General features: G+C 43.3%; 2 protein-coding genes and 1 long non-coding RNA gene across 4 annotated transcripts in view; 1 reads left to right on the plus strand and 2 right to left on the minus strand.

Annotated features, from left to right (window-relative positions):
- LOC115184255 (regulator of G-protein signaling 12) overlaps positions 1 to 23,702 on the minus strand; it is a gene marked incomplete at its 3' end in the record, with an annotated part of 40,449 nt that overhangs the window by 3,590 nt on the left and 13,157 nt on the right. The window contains exons 8-9 of the mRNA XM_029745291.1: positions 19,610 to 19,801; positions 18,423 to 19,109 (exon numbers count right to left, since the gene is read on the minus strand). Of these exons, the coding sequence (XP_029601151.1) occupies positions 18,423 to 19,109; positions 19,610 to 19,801 (879 nt within the window). The remainder of the gene's footprint in view (positions 1 to 18,422; positions 19,110 to 19,609; positions 19,802 to 23,702) is intronic.
- zgc:158320 (THAP domain-containing protein) lies at positions 10,295 to 13,630 on the minus strand. Of its 2 annotated transcripts, XM_029745282.1 has the most exons (4): positions 12,981 to 13,630; positions 12,057 to 12,272; positions 11,428 to 11,493; positions 10,296 to 10,841 (listed from the first exon to the last, which is right to left on the minus strand). In XM_029745282.1, exons 1-4 carry the CDS (start codon positions 13,293 to 13,295, stop codon positions 10,377 to 10,379), a joined length of 1,062 nt encoding a protein of 353 aa, XP_029601142.1. In that variant the 5' UTR covers positions 13,296 to 13,630; the 3' UTR covers positions 10,296 to 10,376. The 2 variants fall into 2 exon arrangements, with proteins under 2 accessions (XP_029601143.1, XP_029601142.1); XM_029745283.1 differs by lacking the exon at positions 11,428 to 11,493 and having other exon boundaries at positions 10,295 to 10,841.
- LOC115184252 (uncharacterized) lies at positions 15,162 to 16,121 on the plus strand. The gene is made up of 2 exons (XR_003874240.1): positions 15,162 to 15,586; positions 15,746 to 16,121. It is a non-coding gene; the product is annotated as an uncharacterized LOC115184252 (long non-coding RNA).

Consider the following 23,702-nt stretch of genomic DNA (forward strand, 5'->3'; position numbering starts at 1 on the left):
TACATGACTACACTACACTACATGACTACACTACACTACATGACTACACTACACTACATGACTACACTACACTACATGACTACACTACATGACTACACTACATTACACTACATGACTACACTACATGACTACACTACACTACATGACTACACTACATGACTACACTACACTACATGACTACACTACACTACATGACTACACTACATGACTACACTACACTACATGACTACACTACACTACATGACTACACTACACTACATGACTACACTACATGGCTACACTACACGACTAAACTACATGACTACACTACATGGCTACACTACATGACTACACTACATGACTACACTACACTGCATGGCTACACTACACTACATGACTACATGACTACACTACATGACTACACTACACTACATGACTACACTACATTACTACACTACACAACATGACTACACTACATGACTACATGACTACACTACTTGACTACACTACACTACATGACTACACTACACTACATGACTACACTACACTACACTAAATGACTACACTACACAACATGACTACACTATATGACTACATGACTACACTACATGACTACACTACACTACATGACTACACTACACTACATGACTACACTACACTACATGACTACACTACACTACACTACATGACTACACTACATGACTACACTACATGACTACACTACACTACATGACTACACTACATGACTACACTACACTACATGACTACACTACACTACATGGCTAAACTACACTACACTACATGACTACACTACACTACATGACTACATTACACTACATGACTACACTACATGACTACACTACATGACTACACTACACTACATGACTACACTACACTACATGACTACACTACACTACACTACATGACTACACTACACTACATGACTACACTACACTACATGACTACACTACATGACTACACTACATGGCTACACTACATGACTACACTACACTACATTACTACACTACACTACATGACTACACTACATGACTACACTACATGACTACACTACACTACATGACTACACTACACTACATGACTACACTACATGACTACAATACATGACTACACTACACTACACTACTACACTACACTACATGACTACACTACATGACTACACTACACTACACTACATGACTACACTACACTACATGACTACACTACACTACATGACTACACTACACTACATGACTACACTACATGACTACACTACATGGCTACACTACACTACACTACATGGCTACACTACATGGCTACACTACACTACATGACTACACTACACTACATGACTACACTACACTACATGGCTAAACTACACTACACTACATGACTACACTACACTACATGACTACATTACACTACATGACTACACTACATGACTACACTACATGACTACACTACATGACTACACTACACTACATGACTACACTACACTACATGACTACACTACACTACACTACATGACTACACTACATGACTACACTACATGACTACACTACACTACATGACTACACTACATGACTACACTACATGGCTACACTACATGACTACACTACACTACATTACTACACTACACTACATGACTACACTACATGACTACACTACATGACTACACTACACTACACTACATGACTACACTACACTACATGACTACACTACATGACTACAATACATGACTACACTACACTACACTACTACACTACACTACATGACTACACTACATGACTACACTACACTACACTACATGACTACACTACACTACATGACTACACTACACTACATGACTACACTACACTACATGACTACACTACATGACTACACTACACTACATGACTACACTACATGACTACACTACACTACATGGCTACACTACACTACATGACTACCCTACACTACATGACTACACTACATGACTACACTACATGACTACACTACATGACTACACTACACTACACTACACTACATGACTACACTACACTACACTACATGACTACACTACATGACTACACTACACTACATTACTACACTACACTACATGACTACACTACATGACTACACTACACTACACTACTACACTACATGACTACACTACACTACATGACTACACTACACTACATGACTACACTACACTACATGACTACACTACATGACTACACTACACTACATGACTACACTACATGACTACACTACATGACTACACTACACTACATGACTACACTACATGACTACACTACACTACACTACATGACTACACTACACTACATGACTACACTACATGACTACACTACACTACATGACTACCCTACACTACATGACTACACTACATGACTACACTACATGACTACACTACATGACTACACTACACTACACTACACTACATGACTACACTACACTACACTACATGACTACACTACATGACTACACTACACTACATTACTACACTACACTACATGACTACACTACATGACTACACTACACTACATGACTACACTACATGACTACACTACATGACTACACTACACTACATGACTACACTACACTACATGACTAAACACTCTGACAGGACACTACATGACTACACTACATGACTACACTACACTACATGACTACACTACACTACACTACATGACTACACTACATGACTACACTACATGACTACACTACACTACATGACTACACTACATGACTACACTACACTACATGACTACACTGTAGGTGACTACCTCATGAAGCTGGTTGAGAGAATGCCAAGAGTGTGCAAAGCTGTCATCAAGGCAAAGGGTGGCTACTTTAAAGAATCTCAAATATAAAATATATTTTGATTTGTTCAACACTTTTTTTGGATACTACACGATTCCATGTGTTATTTCATAGTTTGTCTTCACTATTATTCTACAATGTAGAAAATACTATAAATAAATAAAAAACCCTGGAATGAGTAGGTGTGTCCAAACTTTTGACTATTACTGTATATTTTTGTAATATATTGTACTATCAATTGGTTAGAGAGCATAAAACATCCATTCATTTGTCCACAGTAAACATGAATCGCACAAAGTTGGTACCTTTTTCAGTCACGTTCGCTTAAGTCAAACAAAAACACTCTTATGATTGGTGGACAATAGAACTTCCCACAATGCAGGCGGTGACTGCAGGATAAAGTTGGCGAAGAGCAACGGCAGAAAATTCATGATCTTGATCACATTTGTATTTAATATGGATCCCCGTTAGTTCCTGCCAAGGCAGCAGCTACTCTTCCTGGGGTTTATTATGGATCCCCATTAGTTCCTGCCAAGGCAGCAGCTACTCTTCCTGGGGTTTATTATGGATCCCATTAGTTCCTGCTAAGGCAGCAGCTACTCTTCCTGGGGTTTATTATGGATCCCCATTAGTTCCTGCCAAGACAGCAGCTACTCTTCCTGGGGTTTATTATGGATCCCCATTAGTTCCTGCCAAGGCAGCAGCTACTCTTCCTGGGGTTTATTATGGATCCCCATTAGTTCCTGCCAAGGCAGCAGCTACTCTTCCTGGGGTTTATTATGGATCCCCATTAGTTCCTGCCAAGGCAGCAGCTACATTAGTTCCTGCCAAGGCAGCAGCTACTCTTCCTGGGGTTTATTATGGATCCCCATTAGTTCCTGCCAAGGCAGCGGCTACTCTTCCTGGGGTTTATTATGGATCCCCATTAGTTCCTGCCAAGACAGCAGCTACTCTTCCTGGGGTTTATTATGGATCCCCATTAGTTCCTGCCAAGGCAGCAGCTACTCTTCCTGGGGCCCAGAAAAATTAAGGCAGTTTATACAATTTTAAAACGTTACAATACATTCACAGATTTCACAACCCACTGTGTGCCCTCAGGCCCCTACTCCACCACTACCACACATCTACAGTACTAAATCCATGTGTATGTATAGTGCAGTATGTTATCGTGTGTGTGTGTGCCTGTGTTTGTGTTGCTTCACAGTCCCCGCTGTTCCATAAGGTGTTTTTTTTTTACAATTTTTTTGTAAGTCCATGCAGTCGCTATGTAGCCGTAAGTCGGACAATTACTTCCCCCATAATGCAACACACTTTGGAATGCAGTGACCAGCAAAAGTGATCCGCTCGGACGCCCCCCCACCCCTCCAAGATGGCATCAGGAGAGAGAGGGCCTGTTGCCTGGATACCAGTGTCTGATCTACGTGTGTATGAGGAGGGTATATCTCTCTCTCTGAGCAGGGAGGGTTCCTTCCTGTTTACTGGACTACACAGAGCAGATAGGAGACACAGAGAGAGAGAGATAACGTAACCTTCAGTAGGTCATCCCACACAGTCAGCTGTCCCCTGTGACCAGGAGCAGGTCTTCATCCCACATTTCAGCAGGGCCCAGAGGCACATCGCAGCCTTTCACTTCAAAAAGAAGCAAAGAGGAAGGTGCAAGAAGAAGTGAAATAGCGTTGGGTGTAATCTTATCTACGACATGGGTTAAAGGTCAATATCAACGTCTGTATTAAAACAACAGACTGATATTTTTATGTTCCGTCACCTCTGAACAACTAGTTGTCCGGACATGATCATTTCTGACATAACATCAGCAGCAGCAGTCACATAACAGTCTGTGGGTCTGAACTAACTGTGCAGCACTATCTAACTCTGCGGTAGGAGTCCATTGCCGGATCGTCCATTGGAAACTGAAGGACAGGGAGTTCTACATGGTGAAACAGTGCCACCCAGTGGCTGCCTGACGTCAGCGCAGCCCAATGCATTCCGTTCTGAATCAGGTGTCTCTCAGCAATCACTATTCAAATATCGAATTAAATAAACGACTAACAATCGAACATTTCTTAAATTTAAACAATGAATCAGTTAATTAATTAATTGTTAATATATAATGAATATATAAACGATTAGATAATAGGTTTTTGGTTTTTCCCATTTATGTTTTGAGGTTGGACTTTAAGAGCGTATTGCATTTTAACACGGAGGGCGGACAGTTTGGTGTCACCTCGTCAGTCACCCCTCTACTTCCTGTCTCTTACTAAGGAAAGACTAAACAGTTAGTACTGTAAGGACTAGGAGTTTAACAGAATACATAGTAGAACAGAGTGTAATATAGTCTAATATAGTAGAATAGAGTCTAATATAGTATAAGAGTCTAATATAGTAGAATAGAGTCAAATATAGTAGAATAGAGTCTAATATAGTAGAATAGAGCCTAATATAGTAGAATAGAGTCTAATATAGTAGAATAGAGTCTAATATAGTAGAATAGAGCCTAATATAGTAGAATAGAGCCTAATATAGTAGAATAGAGCCTAATATAGTAGAATAGAGCCTAATATAGTAGACTAGAGTCTAATATAGTAGACTAGAGTCTAATATAGTAGAATAGAGTCTAATATAGTAGAATAGAGCCTAATATAGTAGACTAGAGTCTAATATAGTAGACTAGAGTCTAATATAGTAGAATAGAGTCTAATATAGTAGAATAGAGTCTAATATAGTAGAATAGAGTCTAAATATAGTAGAATTGAGTCTGATATAGTAGAATAGAGCCTAATATAGTAGAATAGAGTCTGATATAGTAGAATAGAGTCTAATATAGTAGACTAGAGTCTAATATAGTCTAATATAGTAGAATAGAGTCTAATATAGTAGAATATAGTCTAATATAGTAGAATAGAGCCTAATATAGTAGACTAGAGTCTAATATAGTAGACTAGAGTCTAATATAGTAGAATAGAGTCTAATATAGTAGAATAGAGTCTAATATAGTAGAATAGAGTCTAAATATAGTAGAATTGAGTCTGATATAGTAGAATAGAGCCTAATATAGTAGAATAGAGTCTGATATAGTAGAATAGAGTCTAATATAGTAGAATAGAGTCAAATATAGTAGAATAGAGTAATATAGTAGACTAGAGTCTAATATAGTAGGATAGAGCCTAATATAGTAGAATAGAGCCTAATATAGTAGACTAGAGTCTAATATAGTAGAATAGAGTCTAATATAGTAGAATAGAGTCTAATATAGTAGACTAGAGCCTAATATAGTAGAATAGAGCCTAATATAGTAGACTAGAGTCTAATATAGTAGACTAGAGTCAAATATAGTAGAATAGAGTCTAAATATAGTAGAATTGAGTCTAATATAGTCTAATATAGTAGAATAGAGTCAAATATAGTAGAATAGAGTCTAAATATAGTAGAATAGAGTCTAATATAGTAGAATAGAGCCTAATATAGTAGAATAGAGTCTAATATAGTAGAATAGAGTCTAATATAGTAGAATATAGTCTAATATAGTAGAATATAGTCTAATATAGTAGACTAGAGCCTAATATAGTAGACTAGAGTCTAATATAGTAGAATAGAGTCTAAATATAGTAGACTAGAGTCTAATATAGTAGACTAGAGTCTAATATAGTAGACTAGAGTCTAATATAGTAGACGAGTCAAATATAGTAGAATAGAGTCTAATATAGTAGACTAGAGTCAAATATAGTAGACTAGAGTCAAATATAGTAGAATAGAGTCTAATATAGTAGACTAGAGTCTAATATAGTAGAATAGAGCCTAATATAGTAGAATAGAGTCTAAATATAGTAGAATAGAGTCTAAATATAGTAGAATAGAGTCTAATATAGTAGACTAGAGTCTAATATAGTAGAATAGAGCCTAATATAGTAGAATAGAGCCTAATATAGTAGAATATAGTTTAATATAGTAGAATAGAGTCTAATATTGTAGAATATAGTAGAATAGAGCAGAATAGAATATAGTAGAATAGAAAATAGTAGAATATAATATAGTAGAATATAATATAGTAGAATAGAATATAGTAGAATATAGTAGAATAGAATATAGTAGAATATAATAAATACAGTAGAATAGAATATAGTAGAATAGAATATAGTACAATATAGTAGAATATAATATAGTAGAATAGAATATAGTAGAATAGAATATAGTATAATAGAATATAGTACAATACAGTAGAATATAATATAGTAGAATATAATAAATACAGTAGAACATATTATAGTAGAACATAATATAGTAAAACATAATACAGTAGAATAGAATCTACTTTATTTTTCCTGAGGGAACTTCTTTTGACCTCCACTATTAATATAGGCTAGAAGAATTAGTTTTTTAAAATTTTTTTATTTATTTCACCTTTATTTAACCAGGTTGGCAAGTTGAGAACAAGTTCTCATGTACAATTGCGACCTGGCCAAGATAAAGCAAAGCAGTTCGACACATACAACAACACAGAGTTACACATGGAGTAAAACAAACGTGCAGTCAATAATACAGTAGAAAAATAAGTCTATATACAAAGTGAGCAAATGAGGGGAGATAAGTGAGGAAAAGGCCATGGTGGCGAAGTAAATACAATATAGCAAGTAAAACACTGGAATGGTAGATTTGCAGTGGAAGAAAGTGCAAAGTAGAAATAGAAATAATGGGGTGCAAAGGAGCAAAATAAATAAATACAGTAGGGGAAGAGGTAGTTGTTTGGGCTAAATTATAGATGGGCTATGTACAGGTGCAGTGATCTGAGAGCTGCTCTGACAGCTGGTGCTTAAAGCTAGTGAAGGAGATAAGTGTTTCCAGTTTCAGAGATTTTTGTAGTTCGTTCCAGTCATTGGCAGCAGAGAACCGGAAGGAGAGGCGGCCGAAGGAGGAGTTGGTAATTGGTAAAGGTAATGGTCTGTTGGGGATAGATAATCTCCTCTCCTCACACCATCATCCAATCAGAAGTGTTTACTAAGGTAAACAGTGCATGAGTCGATAAACAGGAAGTAGCTGACAATGAAACACGCTGGACAGGAAGTGAGGTATCAGGACTTTATAAAGAAGTGTCATGGGGTCATAGACTGCTTCCCAAATCCCTTATTTAGAGCATACTTCTTACCAGGGCTCTGGTCTAAAGTAGTTCACTACATAGGGAATAGGGCTCTGGTCTAAAGTAGTTCACTATATAGGGAATAGGGCTCTGGTCACTAGTAGTTCACTATATAGGGAATAGGGCTCTGGTCTATAGTAGTTCACTATATAGGGAATAGGGCTCTGGTCACTAGTAGTTCACTATATAGGGAATAGGGCTCTGGTCTAAAGTAGTTCACTATATAGGGAATAGGGCTCTGGTCACTAGTAGTTCACTATATAGGGAATAGGGCTCTGGTCTAAAGTAGTTCACTATATAGGGAATAGGGCTCTGGTCACTAGTAGTTCACTATATAGGGAATAGGGCTCTGGTCTAAAGTAGTTCACTATATAGGGAATAGGGCTCTGGTCTAAAGTAGTTCACTATATAGGGAATAGGGCTCTGGTCTAAAGTAGTTCACTATATAGGGAATAGGGCTCTGGTCACTAGTAGTTCACTATATAGGGAATAGGGCTCTGGTCTAAAGTAGTTCACTATATAGGGAATAGGGCTCTGGTCTAAAGTAGTTCACTACATAGGGAATAGGGCTCTGGTCTAAAGTAGTTCACTATATAGGGAATAGGGCTCTGGTCACTAGTAGTTCACTATATAGGGAATAGGGCTCTGGTCTAAAGTAGTTCACTATATAGGGAATAGGGCTCTGGTCTAAAGTAGTTCACTATATAGGGAATAGGGCTCTGGTCTAAAGTAGTGCACTATATAGGGAATAGGGCCCTGGTCACTAGTAGTACACTATATAGGGAATAGGGCTCTGGTCTAAAGTAGTGCACTATATAGGGAATAGGGCCCTGGTCTAAAGTAGTTCACTATATAGGGAATAGGGCTCTGGTCACTAGTAGTTCACTATATAGGGAATAGGGCTCTGGTCTAAAGTAGTTCACTATATAGGGAATAGGGCTCTGGTCACTAGTAGTTCACTATATAGGGAATAGGGCTCTGGTCACTAGTAGTTCACTATATAGGGAATAGGGCTCTGGTCACTAGTAGTTCACTATATAGGGAATAGGGCCCTGGTCACTAGTAGTTCACCATATAGGGAATAGGGCTCTGGTCTAAAGTAGTGCACTATATAGGGAATAGGGCTCTGGTCTAAAGTAGTGCACTATATAGGGAATAGGGCTCTGGTCTAAAGTAGTGCACTATATAGGGAATAGGGCCCTGGTCACTAGTAGTTCACTATATAGGGAATAGGGCTCTGGTCACTAGTAGTTCACTATATAGGGAATAGGGTTCCATTTGGCCTGCCGTCATAGTAATGTTCTGGCCAGATAACAGCCTACTGTACAACAACAAGCACACAACTCTGACACAGTGTTAATTTGAATGTTATTAACATTTGAATGTTATTCTGAACAGATATCAGCCGGGAACATACCCTCCTCCTCAGGTTATCTGACAATCCACTAGTACCCCAACCCGGTACAGCCATAGTGAGGTACCCCGACCCGGTACAGCCATAGTGAGGTACCCCGACCCGGTACAGCCATAGTGAGGTACCCCGACCCGGTACAGCCATAGTGAGGTACCCCGACCCGGTACAGCCATAGTGAGGTACCCCCGACCCGGTACAGTACCCCGACCCGGTACAGCCATAGTGAGGTACCCCAACCCGGTACAGCCATAGTGAAGTACCCCGACCCGGTACAGCCATAGTGAAGTACCCCGACCCGGTACAGCCATAGTGAAGTACCCCGACCCGGTACAGCCATAGTGAAGTACCCCGACCCGGTACAGCCATAGTGAAGTACCCCGACCCGGTACAGCCATAGTGAAGTACCCCCGACCCGGTACAGTCATAGTGAGGTACCCCCGACCCGGTACAGTCATAGTGAGGTACCCCGACCCGGTACAGTCATAGTGAGGTACCCCCGACCCGGTACAGCCATAGTGAGGTACCCCCGACCCGGTACAGCCATAGTGAGGTACCCCGACCCGGTACAGCCATAGTGAGGTACCCCGACCCGGTACAGCCATAGTGAAGTACCCCGACCCGGTACAGCCATAGTGAGGTACCCCGACGCGGTACAGCCATAGTGAGATACCCCGACCCGATACAGCCATAGTGAAGTACCCCGACCCGGTACAGCCATAGTGAGGTACCCCGACCCGGTACAGCCATAGTGAGGTACCCCGACCCGGTACAGCCATAGTGAGGTACCCCGACCCGGTACAGCCATAGTGAGGTACCCCGACCCGGTACAGCCATAGTGAGGTACCCCGACCCGGTACAGCCATAGTGAGGTACCCCCGACCCGGTACAGCCATAGTGAGGTACCCCCGACCCGGTACAGCCATAGTGAAGTCCTGTAAGTTTCCATTGTGTTTTGCTCCAGCAGTCATCAGTCTGGTAACAGGAAGCTACTCCGACCCTGGTATTTACTAGATAATATACTGTAGTAGATACTTAGTCATGACTTACAAACTTACTATTCATGGAGTCCAGCAACACTCTGTAACCAACCATCTGCAGGTAGTGACCGATACCGAAAGCATCGGGACACGACTGCCACTCTCCTCTGTGCTTATCGGGACATGTCCATGTCACTTTGATTTGGCTGTAACCCAAAGCGGTTATTGTCCTATTACGCAAGGCAGCGCCGCACTGGTGACACGTCTGGAAAAGCTCCTTGAGTTTCGACTCGTTCACGATCCATTTCCTTTCGCTCCATCCTCCTTCTCCGTCCGGTTCTCCGTCCGGTTCTCCTGACACCCTACTGTCAGAGCTGGATCCCTGGCTGGAGGTGGAGGGGCTGGAGGTGGTGAGAGGCAAGACGGTGGAAGCAGCAGCAGAACTCATACTGGTACAGTCCTTCACTGAAGTCTTCTTAACGGCTGTGTCCATTTGACCTTTCTTCCTGCGCGCCACCACCTGATTGACAGAGAAACAACAAAAAAAACATGTTAAAATTAGAATTTGTAGCTGCACTCTGATGAAGACAGCTTGGTGTGGAAACGTTGGGCGACTAGTGTGAAGCTTTACCTTTTCAGGTGTTCTGCTACGCTAGACAGCACCTTACCTAACCAGCTGTTTCTCCACCTCCAAAAACATGGATCTGACCATTTCTATCAGTTTCCCATCCTGATGTTTACATGCAAGTTGACGGGTCAAGCCGTATCGACCAGAATGAGTCTGCACCAACAGGTCAAGCCGTATCAACAGAATGAGTCTGGACCAACAGGTCAAGCCGTATCAACCAGAATGAGTCTGGACCAACAGGTCAAGCCGTATCGACCAGAATGAGTCTGGACCAACAGGTCAAGCCGTATCGACCAGAATGAGTCTGGACCAACAGGTCAAGCCGTATCAACAGAATGAGTCTGGACCAACAGGTCAAGCCGTATCAACCAGAATGAGTCTGGACCAACAGGTCAAGCCGTATCAACCAGAATGAGTCTGGACCAACAGGTCAAGCCGTATCAACAGAAGGAACAGGAAATGCCAGACAGATACTCACAGGAACGTTGGTCTTTGTTTTTTTCCTTCTGCATGCGCCCCCCGTTGTAGTCGTAGAGGGGATGCTCTGCAGAAACATAATACTGCATGTCAGCCCAACCAATAACCTGTTATCTATCAGACCCTGAGATAGACTAGTGTCCTGTCCAGGGGGTGTCCTGTACATCAAGCTGTCTCACTACAGAAACAAGAGATAGACTAGTGTCCTGTCCAGGGGGTGTCCTGTACATCAAGCTGTCTCACTACAGAAACAGGAGATAGACTAGTGTCCTGTCCAGGGGGTGTACTGGTACATCAAGCTGTCTCCCTACAGTAACAGGAGACTCCTGCTCCTATGAGCCGTTCCAGCTCCCACAAGCCAGTAGAGAAGCATGATAATAACAGCATTACCTTACTAAGTGTACAGCTAGTAGAGAGCCATGGTAATAACAGCATTACCTTACTAAGTGTACAGCCAGTAGAGAACCATGGTAATAACAGCATTACCTTACTAAGTGTACAGCCAGTAGAGAACCATGGTAATAACAGCATTACCTTACTAAGTATACAGCTAGTAGAGAGCCATGATAATAACAGCATTACCTTACTAAGTGTACAGCCAGTAGGGCATCATGGTAATAACAGCATTACCTTACTAAGTGTACACGTGGGTGCCAGAGCCACGTAGGTCCCAGAGGTTGAAGCAGGCTCTGTCAGCTGCAGACCCAGGTGGGAGAGGAACCCTGTCGTAGCCGTAGCAACACCTGACCCTCCACGTTGTGGGGTTGGACCAGATGCCCCTCCAGCAGATATGGAGTCAGTCCCTGGTGGATTGTCTACAGCTGGAGGTACGTCTCCCGTCTCAACCTGGGTGAGAAAGAAAGGGACAGGCACCAGGAAATGCTGCTATTCATTTGAAATAAACAAAAAGGAGAATACGTGTAGGAATGCAATCAATTTGGCTTTGAACAAGGCCATGGGAGAACCTCAAATGCATTTCCTCGATTCCTAGCGTCCTTCTCAAACACCATTGGATGTGATGGCGAGAGGTCCCGCCCCTCTGACCTCATCCAATGGGTTTTGAGAAGGGGACGAGGAGCGACTACAAGGAGTCAAGGAAATGCAATTGAGATTCTCCCTATAATAACTGCATGCTGTCATCTATTACAAGGCAAGCTAACACTATACAGTCAAGGCACGGTTCCTTTCTGTTGCATGTGGACATTTAATTACGTTTTTGACCCAAGAAGATGAATAAAAGCACCATGAAAATGGCACAAAGTTGACTTAAACATGGTGTTGTACTTGGCTATTCTTTGCTAAAAGTGTGTGTTGCACTTGTGTGCTCGCTCTGAGAAGGACATTCACCAGTAAAGTGACAGCCCTATGAAATGTTAACAGAACACCTTTTTACTAAAACTACACTACCCATAATACAATGCGGCGACCCCCCCCCCCCAGTGATTGATAGCTAGCTACATTGGTAGTTCCAGCATCTACGCTCTAGTTTGTCATTTTATCAAGGAACAATAATAACCCTGTTCAATCAGTGAGATATTGTTAGATGACACTTACCGCCATTAATCCACGTTGTCCTGTCGTGTGAATGGCCACTGACGGCACCGCTGTGTCCTTCAGGAAACTTTTCATGATTCTCATCCTGCTATGTCTGTCCTGTCCCAGCTTCTCATAATAGTCCCCCGGTAGAAAATGTTCCGAGCAAACTAGTAACTTTCTGAGGTCATCGGTCGGGGTATTAGCATCTTTGTTCAGAGCAACCATCCATAGTTTCAATCGGTCCGGATTTCTCAACGGAAATCGGTGAAACATTAGAGCCGACCAAGTCTTTTGTTTGTTGTCGCACATTTTAACAGCGCACTCACGAGGCATATTGGAGCAGCGACGGTAGCACAAGTGACAACGGGAAAGCCCTTCGTTGGGGTTAACGTTAGTTAGCAATACCGTCGATGATGGTTGTCCGTCTCAACACAGCAGCACACTCGATTAGCTAGCTAGCTAGCTACTTGCGAATGTAAACTTGCTAGCTAATAGCTTGAAAATACTTCCGGCAGTGTCGACAATCTTCAGTCACGGCTGCGAGGTAAATCAATAAAGCTTGGCAGTCTGTTGAAAGTCGCTAGGAGTTACTTTTCTTATTTGATAGCAGCTATATAGCTGACCCCGAAACTGTTGTTACGGAGTCTAGTTGATAGGTGTTTACTTCCTGAAGAGGAACGTCAGAACAAGCTGTCCAATCAGCGCGGCTTTTGCCAGGCTACTCGTGGACGTGGTTTTATCTGCACCAAGTTTTGGCGCAGATAAAACCCACATTTTAGCTGGTTAGAGCTGAATAGGTTAATAACAATAACGCTTTTTACAGCTAGCTAAGAAGCTAACTAAACTCTGTAGTGGTGGGGCGTGAGGCAGAGTTGAGTGAAGCAGCTTCAACGGTAAACTTGACCCCGTCCTTCTTATAAATCAAAAAATCTAATATTACAGGCAGAGGCATATCTCGTTATTCACGTAGCCTACCACAGGTGAGCAGCGTTTTTACACGTTTTTTTATGGAAACCCAAAGGAGTCATACCGTCCAGTGGCTTTCCATAGCCACCCTACACACAAACACACTCGGCGGTGCTCTGTCCACTCGGCGGTGCCCTGTCCACTCGGCGGTGCCCTGTCCACTCGGCGGTGCCCTGTCCACTCGGCGGTGCCCTGTCCACACGGCGGTGCTCTGTCCACTCGGCGGTGCCCTGTCCACTCGGCGGTGCCCTCTCCATGGTGCTGACACAGCGCAGAGGCGATACAGATTTCCCGCTGATCATTTTAACTTTTTGGCTCTTTTTTTAAAATAGGGACATAAAACTAAAACTGAGGGGCACAAGTATCAACTGAGGGGGCTAAGTCCCATTTAGCCCCGTTGTGGAGCCGGACCCGGTGTCTGACTGTGTGAGAGCAAAGTGTTGCATCTCGCACATCTCAATAGAGCGTTTCACATTGCAGCAGGCTTTAAAGGACAGTCGAGACTGACAGGCAGTCTCATAAATAACTACTCAATATTATTTGTAGATCAGTCAGTCACAATTTACCCATGATACATCACTATTTTGATGCTCTCCAACACGGCCAGTATCTCCCGGTGCTGCTCGTCATTTCGCTGAGTCTACCTTTACGAAATTAAAATATCTATTTTTTTTTTAAAGATTTCTGTCTCAGCTGGCCAGCCGTGATGACTTGAGAGGTCGTGCACACAGCCTATCCTTGCGCCCACTGTCACGGCGGATGAATGAAATGCGTAGTTCACACAAAATAGTTCCCAAAATAACTGCTTTTAAAACAACTATAATCTAAATATTATAATTTCACAGATAGAAAAATGACAGTTTACAAAGTGCTGATCACCCTGCTTTGGGTAGTTATGTCTATTTCCCTGCTGTTGAAAGGAGCTGGCTAGCTGATCCTGAAGACTTACAGTCATTGTGCTAAGCTAACGATAAGGTACCTTCAAGTTCAACTACCTTCAAACTGCACACAGAGACATACGAAATGGTATCCATGAGTTCATCTCACACTATCCCTTTAAAATAAACACGGGAAGGTATTGGCCTTTTACATTTAAGTCATTTAGCAGACGCCCTTATCCAGAGCGACTTACAGTAGTGAATGCATGCATTTCAAAAAAAATTTTTCTTCCGTACTGGCCCCCCGTGGGAATCGAACCCACAACCCTGGCGTTGCAAACACCAAGCAGAGCAGAACAGGTGGTGGTCAGTGAGAAGGAAGCAGAGCAGAACAGGTGGTGGTCAGTGAGAAGGAAGCAGAGCAGAACAGGTGGTGGTCAGTGAGAAGGAAGCAGAGCAGAACAGGTGGTGGTCAGTGAGAAGGAAGCAGAGCAGAACAGGTGGTTGTCAGTGAGAAGGAAGCAGAGCAGAACAGGTGGTCGTCAGTGAGAAGGAAGCAGAGCAGAACAGGTGGTGGTCAGTGAGAAGGAAGCAGAGCAGAACAGGTGGTCGTCAGTGAGAAGGAAGCAGAGCAGAACAGGTGGTGGTCAGTGAGAAGGAAGCAGAGCAGAACAGGTGGTGGTCAGTGAGAAGGAAGCAGAGCAGAACAGGTGGTGGTCAGTGAGAAGGAAGCAGAGCAGAACAGGTGGTTGTCAGTGAGAAGGAAGCAGAACAGAACAGGTGGTGGTCAGTGAGAAGGAAGCAGCAACCAGAAACAGGTGGTGGTCAGTGAGAAGGCAGCAGAGCAGAACAGGTGGTCGTTCAGTGAGAAGGAAGCAGAGCAGAAGCAGGTTTTTTGTTGCTTTGGTGGTCAGTGAGTAAGGAAGCAGAGCATACAAGGTGGTGGTCAGTGAGAAGGAAGCAGAGCAGAACAGGTGGTTGTCAGTGAGAAGGAAGCAGAACAGAACAGGTGGTGGTCAGTGAGAAGGAAGCAGAGCAGAACAGGTGGTTGTCAGTGAGAAGGAAGCAGAACAGAACAGGTGGTGGTCAGTGAGAAGGAAGCAGAGCAGAACAGGTGGTCGTCAGTGAGAAGGAAGCAGAGCAGAACAGGTGGTTGTCAGTGAGAAGGAAGCAGAACAGAACAGGTGGTGGTCAGTGAGAAGGAAGCAGAGCAGAACAGGTGGTCGTCAGTGAGAAGGAAGCAGAGCAGAACAGGTGGTGGTCAGTGAGAAGGAAGCAGAGCAGAACAGGTGGTGGTCAGTGAGAAGGAAGCAGAGCAGAACAGGTGGTGGTCAGTGAGAAGGAAGCAGAGCAGAACAGGTGGTCGTCAGTGAGAAGGAAGCAGAGCAGAACAGGTGGTGGTCAGTGAGAAGGAAGCAGAACAGAACAGGTGGTCGTCAGTGAGAAGGAAGCAGAGCAGAACAGGTGGTGGTCAGTGAGAAGGAAGCAGAGCAGAACAGGTGGTGGTCAGTGAGAAGGAAGCAGAGCAGAACAGGTGGTTGTCAGTGAGAAGGAAGCAGAGCAGAACAGGTGGTGGTCAGTGAGAAGGAAGCAGAGCAGAACAGGTGGTGGTCAGTGAGAAGGAAGCAGAACAGAACAGGTGGTTGTCAGTGAGAAGGAAGCAGAGCAGAACAGGTGGTGGTCAGTGAGAAGGAAGCAGAGCAGAACAGGTGTCCATCCCTACATATATTGAATCAATACTGGATGGTTTGATTCTGGAGTCGAGGCCAGGGACAGGGGATGGGAAGCATCCTAAATGGCATCCTATTCCCTGTATAGTGCACAACTTTTAACCAGGGCCCATAGGGCTGTAATCCCTTGCAAAAATATTCATACCCCTATATACAACACCTGTAAGGTCCCTCAGTCAAATATTACATTTCAAGCACAGATCCAACTATAGACCAGGGATCTTTTTGTGTCAGAGAGAGAGGAGTCTGAAGACCAGACTTAAATGGTTTAAAAGGTGTGCTGGAGAGTACCAACAGGAGTGCACATTTTTGTTCCAGCCCAGTAGTAACACACCTGACCTGATTCAACTAATCATCAAGCCACAAACACTGAGGTACATGTGTAGAGTCAAGAGACACAGAGAGACAGAGAGAGAAATAGAGAGAAAGACAGAGAGAGAGAGAGAGAGAGAGAGAGAGAGAGAGAGAGAGAGAGAGAGAGAGAGAGAGAGAGAGAGACAGACAGAGAGAGACAGACATGCAGAGAGAGAGAGACAGAGAGAGAGAGAGAGAGAGAGAGGACAGAGAGAGACAGACATGCAGAGAGAGAGAGACAGAGAGAGAGAGAGAGAGAGAGAGAGAGAGAGAGAGAGAGAGAGACAGAGAGACAGAGAGAGAGACAGAGAGAGAGAGAGACAGAGAGAGAGAGAGAGACAGACAGAGAGAGACAGAGAGAGACAGACAGACCAAGAGAGTTGTAGGGCTAGCACCTGTGGCCAGACATTTCCAGACAGTAATTTTCCACTCCAGTGGTTTGATCCAGTCTGTTTTCTCATGTTGGGTTCACTTCTAACAAGCTCCCTCCACAACCCAGACCACCAGCTATTATTATAGTAGAATATGATTCAGGAGCTTTACAATACAGCACCTAGCACACACACACACACACACACACACACACACACACACACACACACACACACACACACACACACACACACACACACTAACTATGGTAGTACAACGGTAGTCTGGACTGGAGCTTTACAATACAGATACTACCAGTACTACTACTAGAGAAAAGTTAGTCCAATACATCACTATAAATGTGATGCTGTACTTCAGACTTCTACAAACAGACACACACACACACACACACACACACACACACACACACACACACACACACACACAATAACTATGGTAGTACAACGGTAGTCTGGACTGGAGCTTTACAATACAGATACTACCAGTACTACTACTAGAGAAAAGTTAGTCCAATACATCACTATAAATGTGATGCTGTACTTCAGACTTCTACAAACAGACTGACACACACACACACACACACACACACACACACACACACACACACACACACACACACACACAATAACTATGGTAGTACAACGGTAGTCTGGACTGGAGCTTTACAATACAGATACTACCAGTACTACTACTAGAGAAAAGTTAGTCCAATACATCACTATAAATGTGATGCTGTACTTCAGACTTCTACAAACAGACTGACACACACACACACACACACACACACACACTCATAGTACAACGGTAGTCTGGACTGGAGCTTTACAATACAGATACTACCAGTACTACTACTAGAGAAAAGTTAGTCCAATACATCACTATAAATGTGATGCTGTACTTCAGACTTCTACAAACAGACTGACACACACACACACACACACACACACACACTCATAGTACAACGGTAGTCTGGACTGGAGCTTTACAATACAGATACTACCAGTACTACTACTAGAGAAAAGTTAGTCCAATACATCACTATAAATGTGATGCTGTACTTCAGACTTCTACAAACAGACTGACACACACACACACACACGTCTCCATCACCACCATGACATACTGTATAACTCTCTTACCTTTTTCTCCTCGTCTTTCCCATTTCCACGTCTCTTCCCATTCTGCTTGGGCTCTCTGAGTCCTTTCTCTCCAGCCGCGGCGCCAGGCACAAACAGCTTCTTAGCCCACTCATCCTTCTGCGTGGCCAGCCTGGGAGGCTGTGGAGGCAGGGGCAGGTCCCCGGCTGGTAGAGGAGCCCTGTAGCGATCCGCAGGTATCTTGTTCATGGGTGGAGGGAGGGTGCTACAGTTAGCTGATGACCAGCCATCTGTTGACTCAGCATAGGACTCCTGATCACTACACAGCCCTCCTTGTCCCTGTGTTTGTCCTGCCTGGCCTGGTTGTCTCCAGTCTCTTAGGACATGGACTGGTAACCAGCGTTGAGACTGATGGTGTTGGGGCTGGGCCAGGCTCTGCTCCACTCCTCCAGGTCCTCCCCCTCTACCTCCCCTCTTCCCTGGCGGGTAGTGGTGGAGTGAGGGGTGGGCCCCTCGAGGGGGAGGAGGAGGGGGGAGAGGGGGGCCAGGGACGACACCGGGAGGGACTTGGTTCCAGCCCGGGGCCGAGGGAGGAGGAGGGCTATCCCAGTGGCGTGGACCGGGGTTGTGATTATGGCCTCCCAGGTCAACCAATAAGACACGGTTACTCTTCTCTTCTGGCAGGAAGTTACCGATGCCGCTGTCGCTGTTGCTACTGGTGCTGTGGTTCTGTTAATAACAATAATAACAATAATAACAACAATAACAATAATAATAACAATAACAATAATAATAACAATAATAACAACAATAACAATAATAATAACAATAATAATAACAACAATAATACTAACAATAATAACAACAATAACAATAATAATAATAACAATAATAATAACAACAATAATAATAATAATAATAGAAAAGTGATGTATAAATAACATTTAGACCAGGATTTCAAATACTTTCTCTGTGAAAAATATTTATAATACTTTCTCTGTGCCTTGTTGAGCTTGTCTGGCTTAATAAACCAATAATAAACCAATAGAAAAGTCCCAAAACAGCAAACCGGCCCACCTGGCACTCCAGACTCCAGAAAACAGCGGCAGTATTTAAACATTAAAGTTCTGACAAAGCTCTACAAAACTAAACAGGACAGTAAAGAAAACAAAATCCATTTGGAATGAAGGTGAAATAACAACAGATGGTAACAGTACTAACAACTGTACCTGCTGTGGGTCGTTGTCCGGATCAACGAACGCCCGCGCCCGGACCCCCTCAATGTTCTCCCCCATGTCCCGGTAGAGGACAGATACAAACTGGAGCAGAGGCTGGGAGGTAGGGGGGAACTCCAGACACCCTCCTGTGTCAGGGTCAGGAGTACACTCAAACCCAAACCTCCTGGCCACACCCACATGGAACTGGAGGAAGGAGGAGGAGATTACTTTATTGTCCAATGGACACGGATTTCCAACTGCTTATTCCAACCCCTCTGAAAATATGGTATTTTATCATATTTATGGAAGGGTTTTATCTATAGTAGTGAATTACAGTTGACATTAATATTCAGTTTACAGTCTGAGTCGTTATCAAAAGTAAACAACTCCTAAATCCCATTTAGCCTTTTTTTCCTCCCCCTTTTTGTTGTTGAAGAATTTAAACCAGTAAGTCCTCTTTATCTACTGGGAACATTCCAGGACCAGTAAGTCCTCTTTATCTACTGGGAACATTCCAGGACCAGTAAGTCCTCTTTATCTACTGGGAACAATCCAGGACCAGTAAGTTCTCTTTATCTACTGGGAACATTCCAGGACCAGTAAGTCCTCTTTATCTACTGGGAACATTCCAGGACCAGTAAGTCCTCTTTATCTACTGGGAACATTCCAGGACCAGTAAGTCCTCTTTATCTACTGGGAACATTCCAGGACCAGTAAGTCCTCTTTATCTACTGGGAACATTCCAGGACCAGTAAGTTCTCTTTATCTACTGGGAACATTCCAGGACCAGTAAGTCCTCTTTATCTACTGGGAACATTCCAGAACCAGTAAGTCCTCTTTATCTACTGGGAACATTCCAGGACCAGTAAGTTCTCTTTATCTACTGGGAACATTCCAGGACCAGTAAGTCCTCTTTATCTACTGGGAACATTCCAGGACCAGTAAGTCCTCTTTATCTACTGGGAACATTCCAGGACCAGTAAGTCCTCTTTATCTACTGGGAACAATCCAGGACCAGTAAGTTCTCTTTATCTACTGGGAACATTCCAGGACCAGTAAGTCCTCTTTATCTACTGGGAACATTCCAGGTCCAGTAAGTCCTCTTTATCTACTGGGAACATTCCAGGACCAGTAAGTCCTCTTTATCTACTGGGAACATTCCAGGACCAGTAAGTCCTCTTTATCTACTGGGAACATTCCAGGACTAGTAAGTCCTCTTTATCTACTGGGAACATTCCAGTAAGTCCTCTTTATCTACTGGGAACATTCCAGGACCAGTAAGTCCTATTTATCTACTGGGAACATTCCAGGACCAGTAAGTCCTCTTTATCTACTGGGAACATTCCAGGACCAGTAAGTCCTCTTTATCTACTGGGAACATTCCAGGACCAGTAAGTCCTCTTTATCTACTGGGAACATTCCTGGACCAGTAAGTCCTCTTTATCTACTGGGAACATTCCAGGACCAGTAAGTTCTCTTTATCTACTGGGAACATTCCAGGACCAATAAGTCCTCTTTATCTACTGGGAACATTCCAGGACCAGTAAGTCCTCTTTATCTACTGGGAACATTCCAGAACAAGTAAGTCCTCTTTATCTACTGGGAACATTCCAGGGACCAGTAAGTCCTCTTTATCTACTGGGAACATTCCAGGACCAGTAAGTCCTCTTTATCTACTGGGAACATTCCAGGACCTGTAAGTCCTCTTTATCTACTGGGAACATTCCAGGACCAGTAAGTCCTCTTTATCTACTGGGAACATTCCAGGACCAGTAAGTCCTCTTTATCTACTGGGAACATTCCAGGACCAGTAAGTCCTCTTTATCTACTGGGAACATTCCAGGACCAGTAAGTCCTCTTTACCTACTGGGAACATTCCAGGACCAGTAAGTCCTCTTTATCTACTGGGAACATTCCTGGACCAGTAAGTCCTCTTTATCTACTGGGAACATTCCAGGACCAGTAAGTCCTCTTTATCTACTGGGAACATTCCAGGACCAGTAAGTCCTCTTTATCTACTGGGAACATTCCAGGACCAGTAAGTCCTCTTTATCTACTGGGAACATTCCAGTAAGTCCTCTTTATCTACTGGGAACATTCCAGGACCAGTAAGTCCTCTTTATCTACTGGGAACATTCCAGGACCAGTAAGTTCTCTTTATCTACTGGGAACATTCCAGGACCAGTAAGTCCTCTTTATTTACTGGGAACATTCCAGGACCAGTAAGTTCTCTTTATCTACTGGGAACATTCCAGGACCTGTAAGTCCTCTTTATCTACTGGGAACATTCCAGGACCAGTAAGTCCTCTTTATCTACTGGGAACATTCCAGGACCAGTAAGTCCTCTTTATCTACTGGGAACATTCCAGGACCAGTAAGTCCTCTTTATGTACTGGGAACAATCCAGGACCAGTAAGTCCTCTTTATCTACTGGGAACATACCAGGACCAGTAAGTCCTCTTTATCTACTGGGAACATTCCAGGACCAGTAAGTCCTCTTTATCTACTGGGAACATTCCAGGACCAGTAAGTCCTCTTTATCTACTGGGAACATTCCAGGAACAGTAAGTCCTCTTTATCTACTGGGAACATTCCAGGAACAGTAAGCCCTCTTTATCTACTGGGAACATTCCAGGACCAGTAAGTCCTCTTTATCTACTGGGAACAATCCAGTAAGTCCTCTTTATCTACTGGGAACATTCCAGGACCAGTAAGTCCTCTTTATCTACTGGGAACATTCCAGGACCAGTAAGTCCTCTTTATCTACTGGGAACATTCCAGGACCAGTAAGTCCTCTTTATCTACTGGGAACATTCCAGGACCAGTAAGTCCTCTTTATCTACTGGGAACATTCCAGGACCAGTAAGTCCTCTTTATGTACTGGGAACAATCCAGGACCAGTAAGTCCTCTTTATCTACTGGGAACATACCACGACCAGTAAGTCCTCTTTATCTACTGGGAACATACCAGGACCAGTAAGTCCTCTTTATCTACTGGGAACATTCCAGGACCAGTAAGTCCTCTTTATCTACTGGGAACATTCCAGGAACAGTAAGTCCTCTTTATCTACTGGGAACATTCCAGGAACAGTAAGCCCTCTTTATCTACTGGGAACATTCCAGGACCAGTAAGTCCTCTTTATCTACTGGGAACAATCCAGTAAATCCTCTTTATCTACTGGGAACATTCCAGGACCAGTAAGTCCTCTTTATCTACTGGGAACATTCCAGGACCAGTAAGTCCTCTTTATCTACTGGGAACATTCCAGGACCAGTAAGTTCTCTTTATCTACTGGGAACATTCCAGGACCAGTAAGTCCTCTTTATCTACTGGGAACATTCCAGAACCAGTAAGTCCTCTTTATCTACTGGGAACATTCCAGGACCAGTAAGTTCTCTTTATCTACTGGGAACATTCCAGGACCAGTAAGTCCTCTTTATCTACTGGGAACATTCCAGGACCAGTAAGTCCTCTTTATCTACTGGGAACATTCCAGGACCAGTAAGTCCTCTTTATCTACTGGGAACAATCCAGGACCAGTAAGTTCTCTTTATCTACTGGGAACATTCCAGGACCAGTAAGTCCTCTTTATCTACTGGGAACATTCCAGGTCCAGTAAGTCCTCTTTATCTACTGGGAACATTCCAGGACCAGTAAGTCCTCTTTATCTACTGGGAACATTCCAGGACCAGTAAGTCCTCTTTATCTACTGGGAACATTCCAGGACTAGTAAGTCCTCTTTATCTACTGGGAACATTCCAGTAAGTCCTCTTTATCTACTGGGAACATTCCAGGACCAGTAAGTCCTATTTATCTACTGGGAACATTCCAGGACCAGTAAGTCCTCTTTATCTACTGGGAACATTCCAGGACCAGTAAGTCCTCTTTATCTACTGGGAACATTCCAGGACCAGTAAGTCATCTTTATCTACTGGGAACATTCCTGGACCAGTAAGTCCTCTTTATCTACTGGGAACATTCCAGGACCAGTAAGTTCTCTTTATCTACTGGGAACATTCCAGGACCTGTAAGTCCTCTTTATCTACTGGGAACATTCCAGGACCAGTAAATCCTCTTTATCTACTGGGAACATTCCAGGACCAG

The sequence above is a fragment of the Salmo trutta genome, unplaced genomic scaffold, assembly GCF_901001165.1.
Source record: "Salmo trutta unplaced genomic scaffold, fSalTru1.1, whole genome shotgun sequence".
Classification (NCBI taxonomy): Eukaryota; Metazoa; Chordata; class Actinopteri; order Salmoniformes; family Salmonidae; genus Salmo; species Salmo trutta.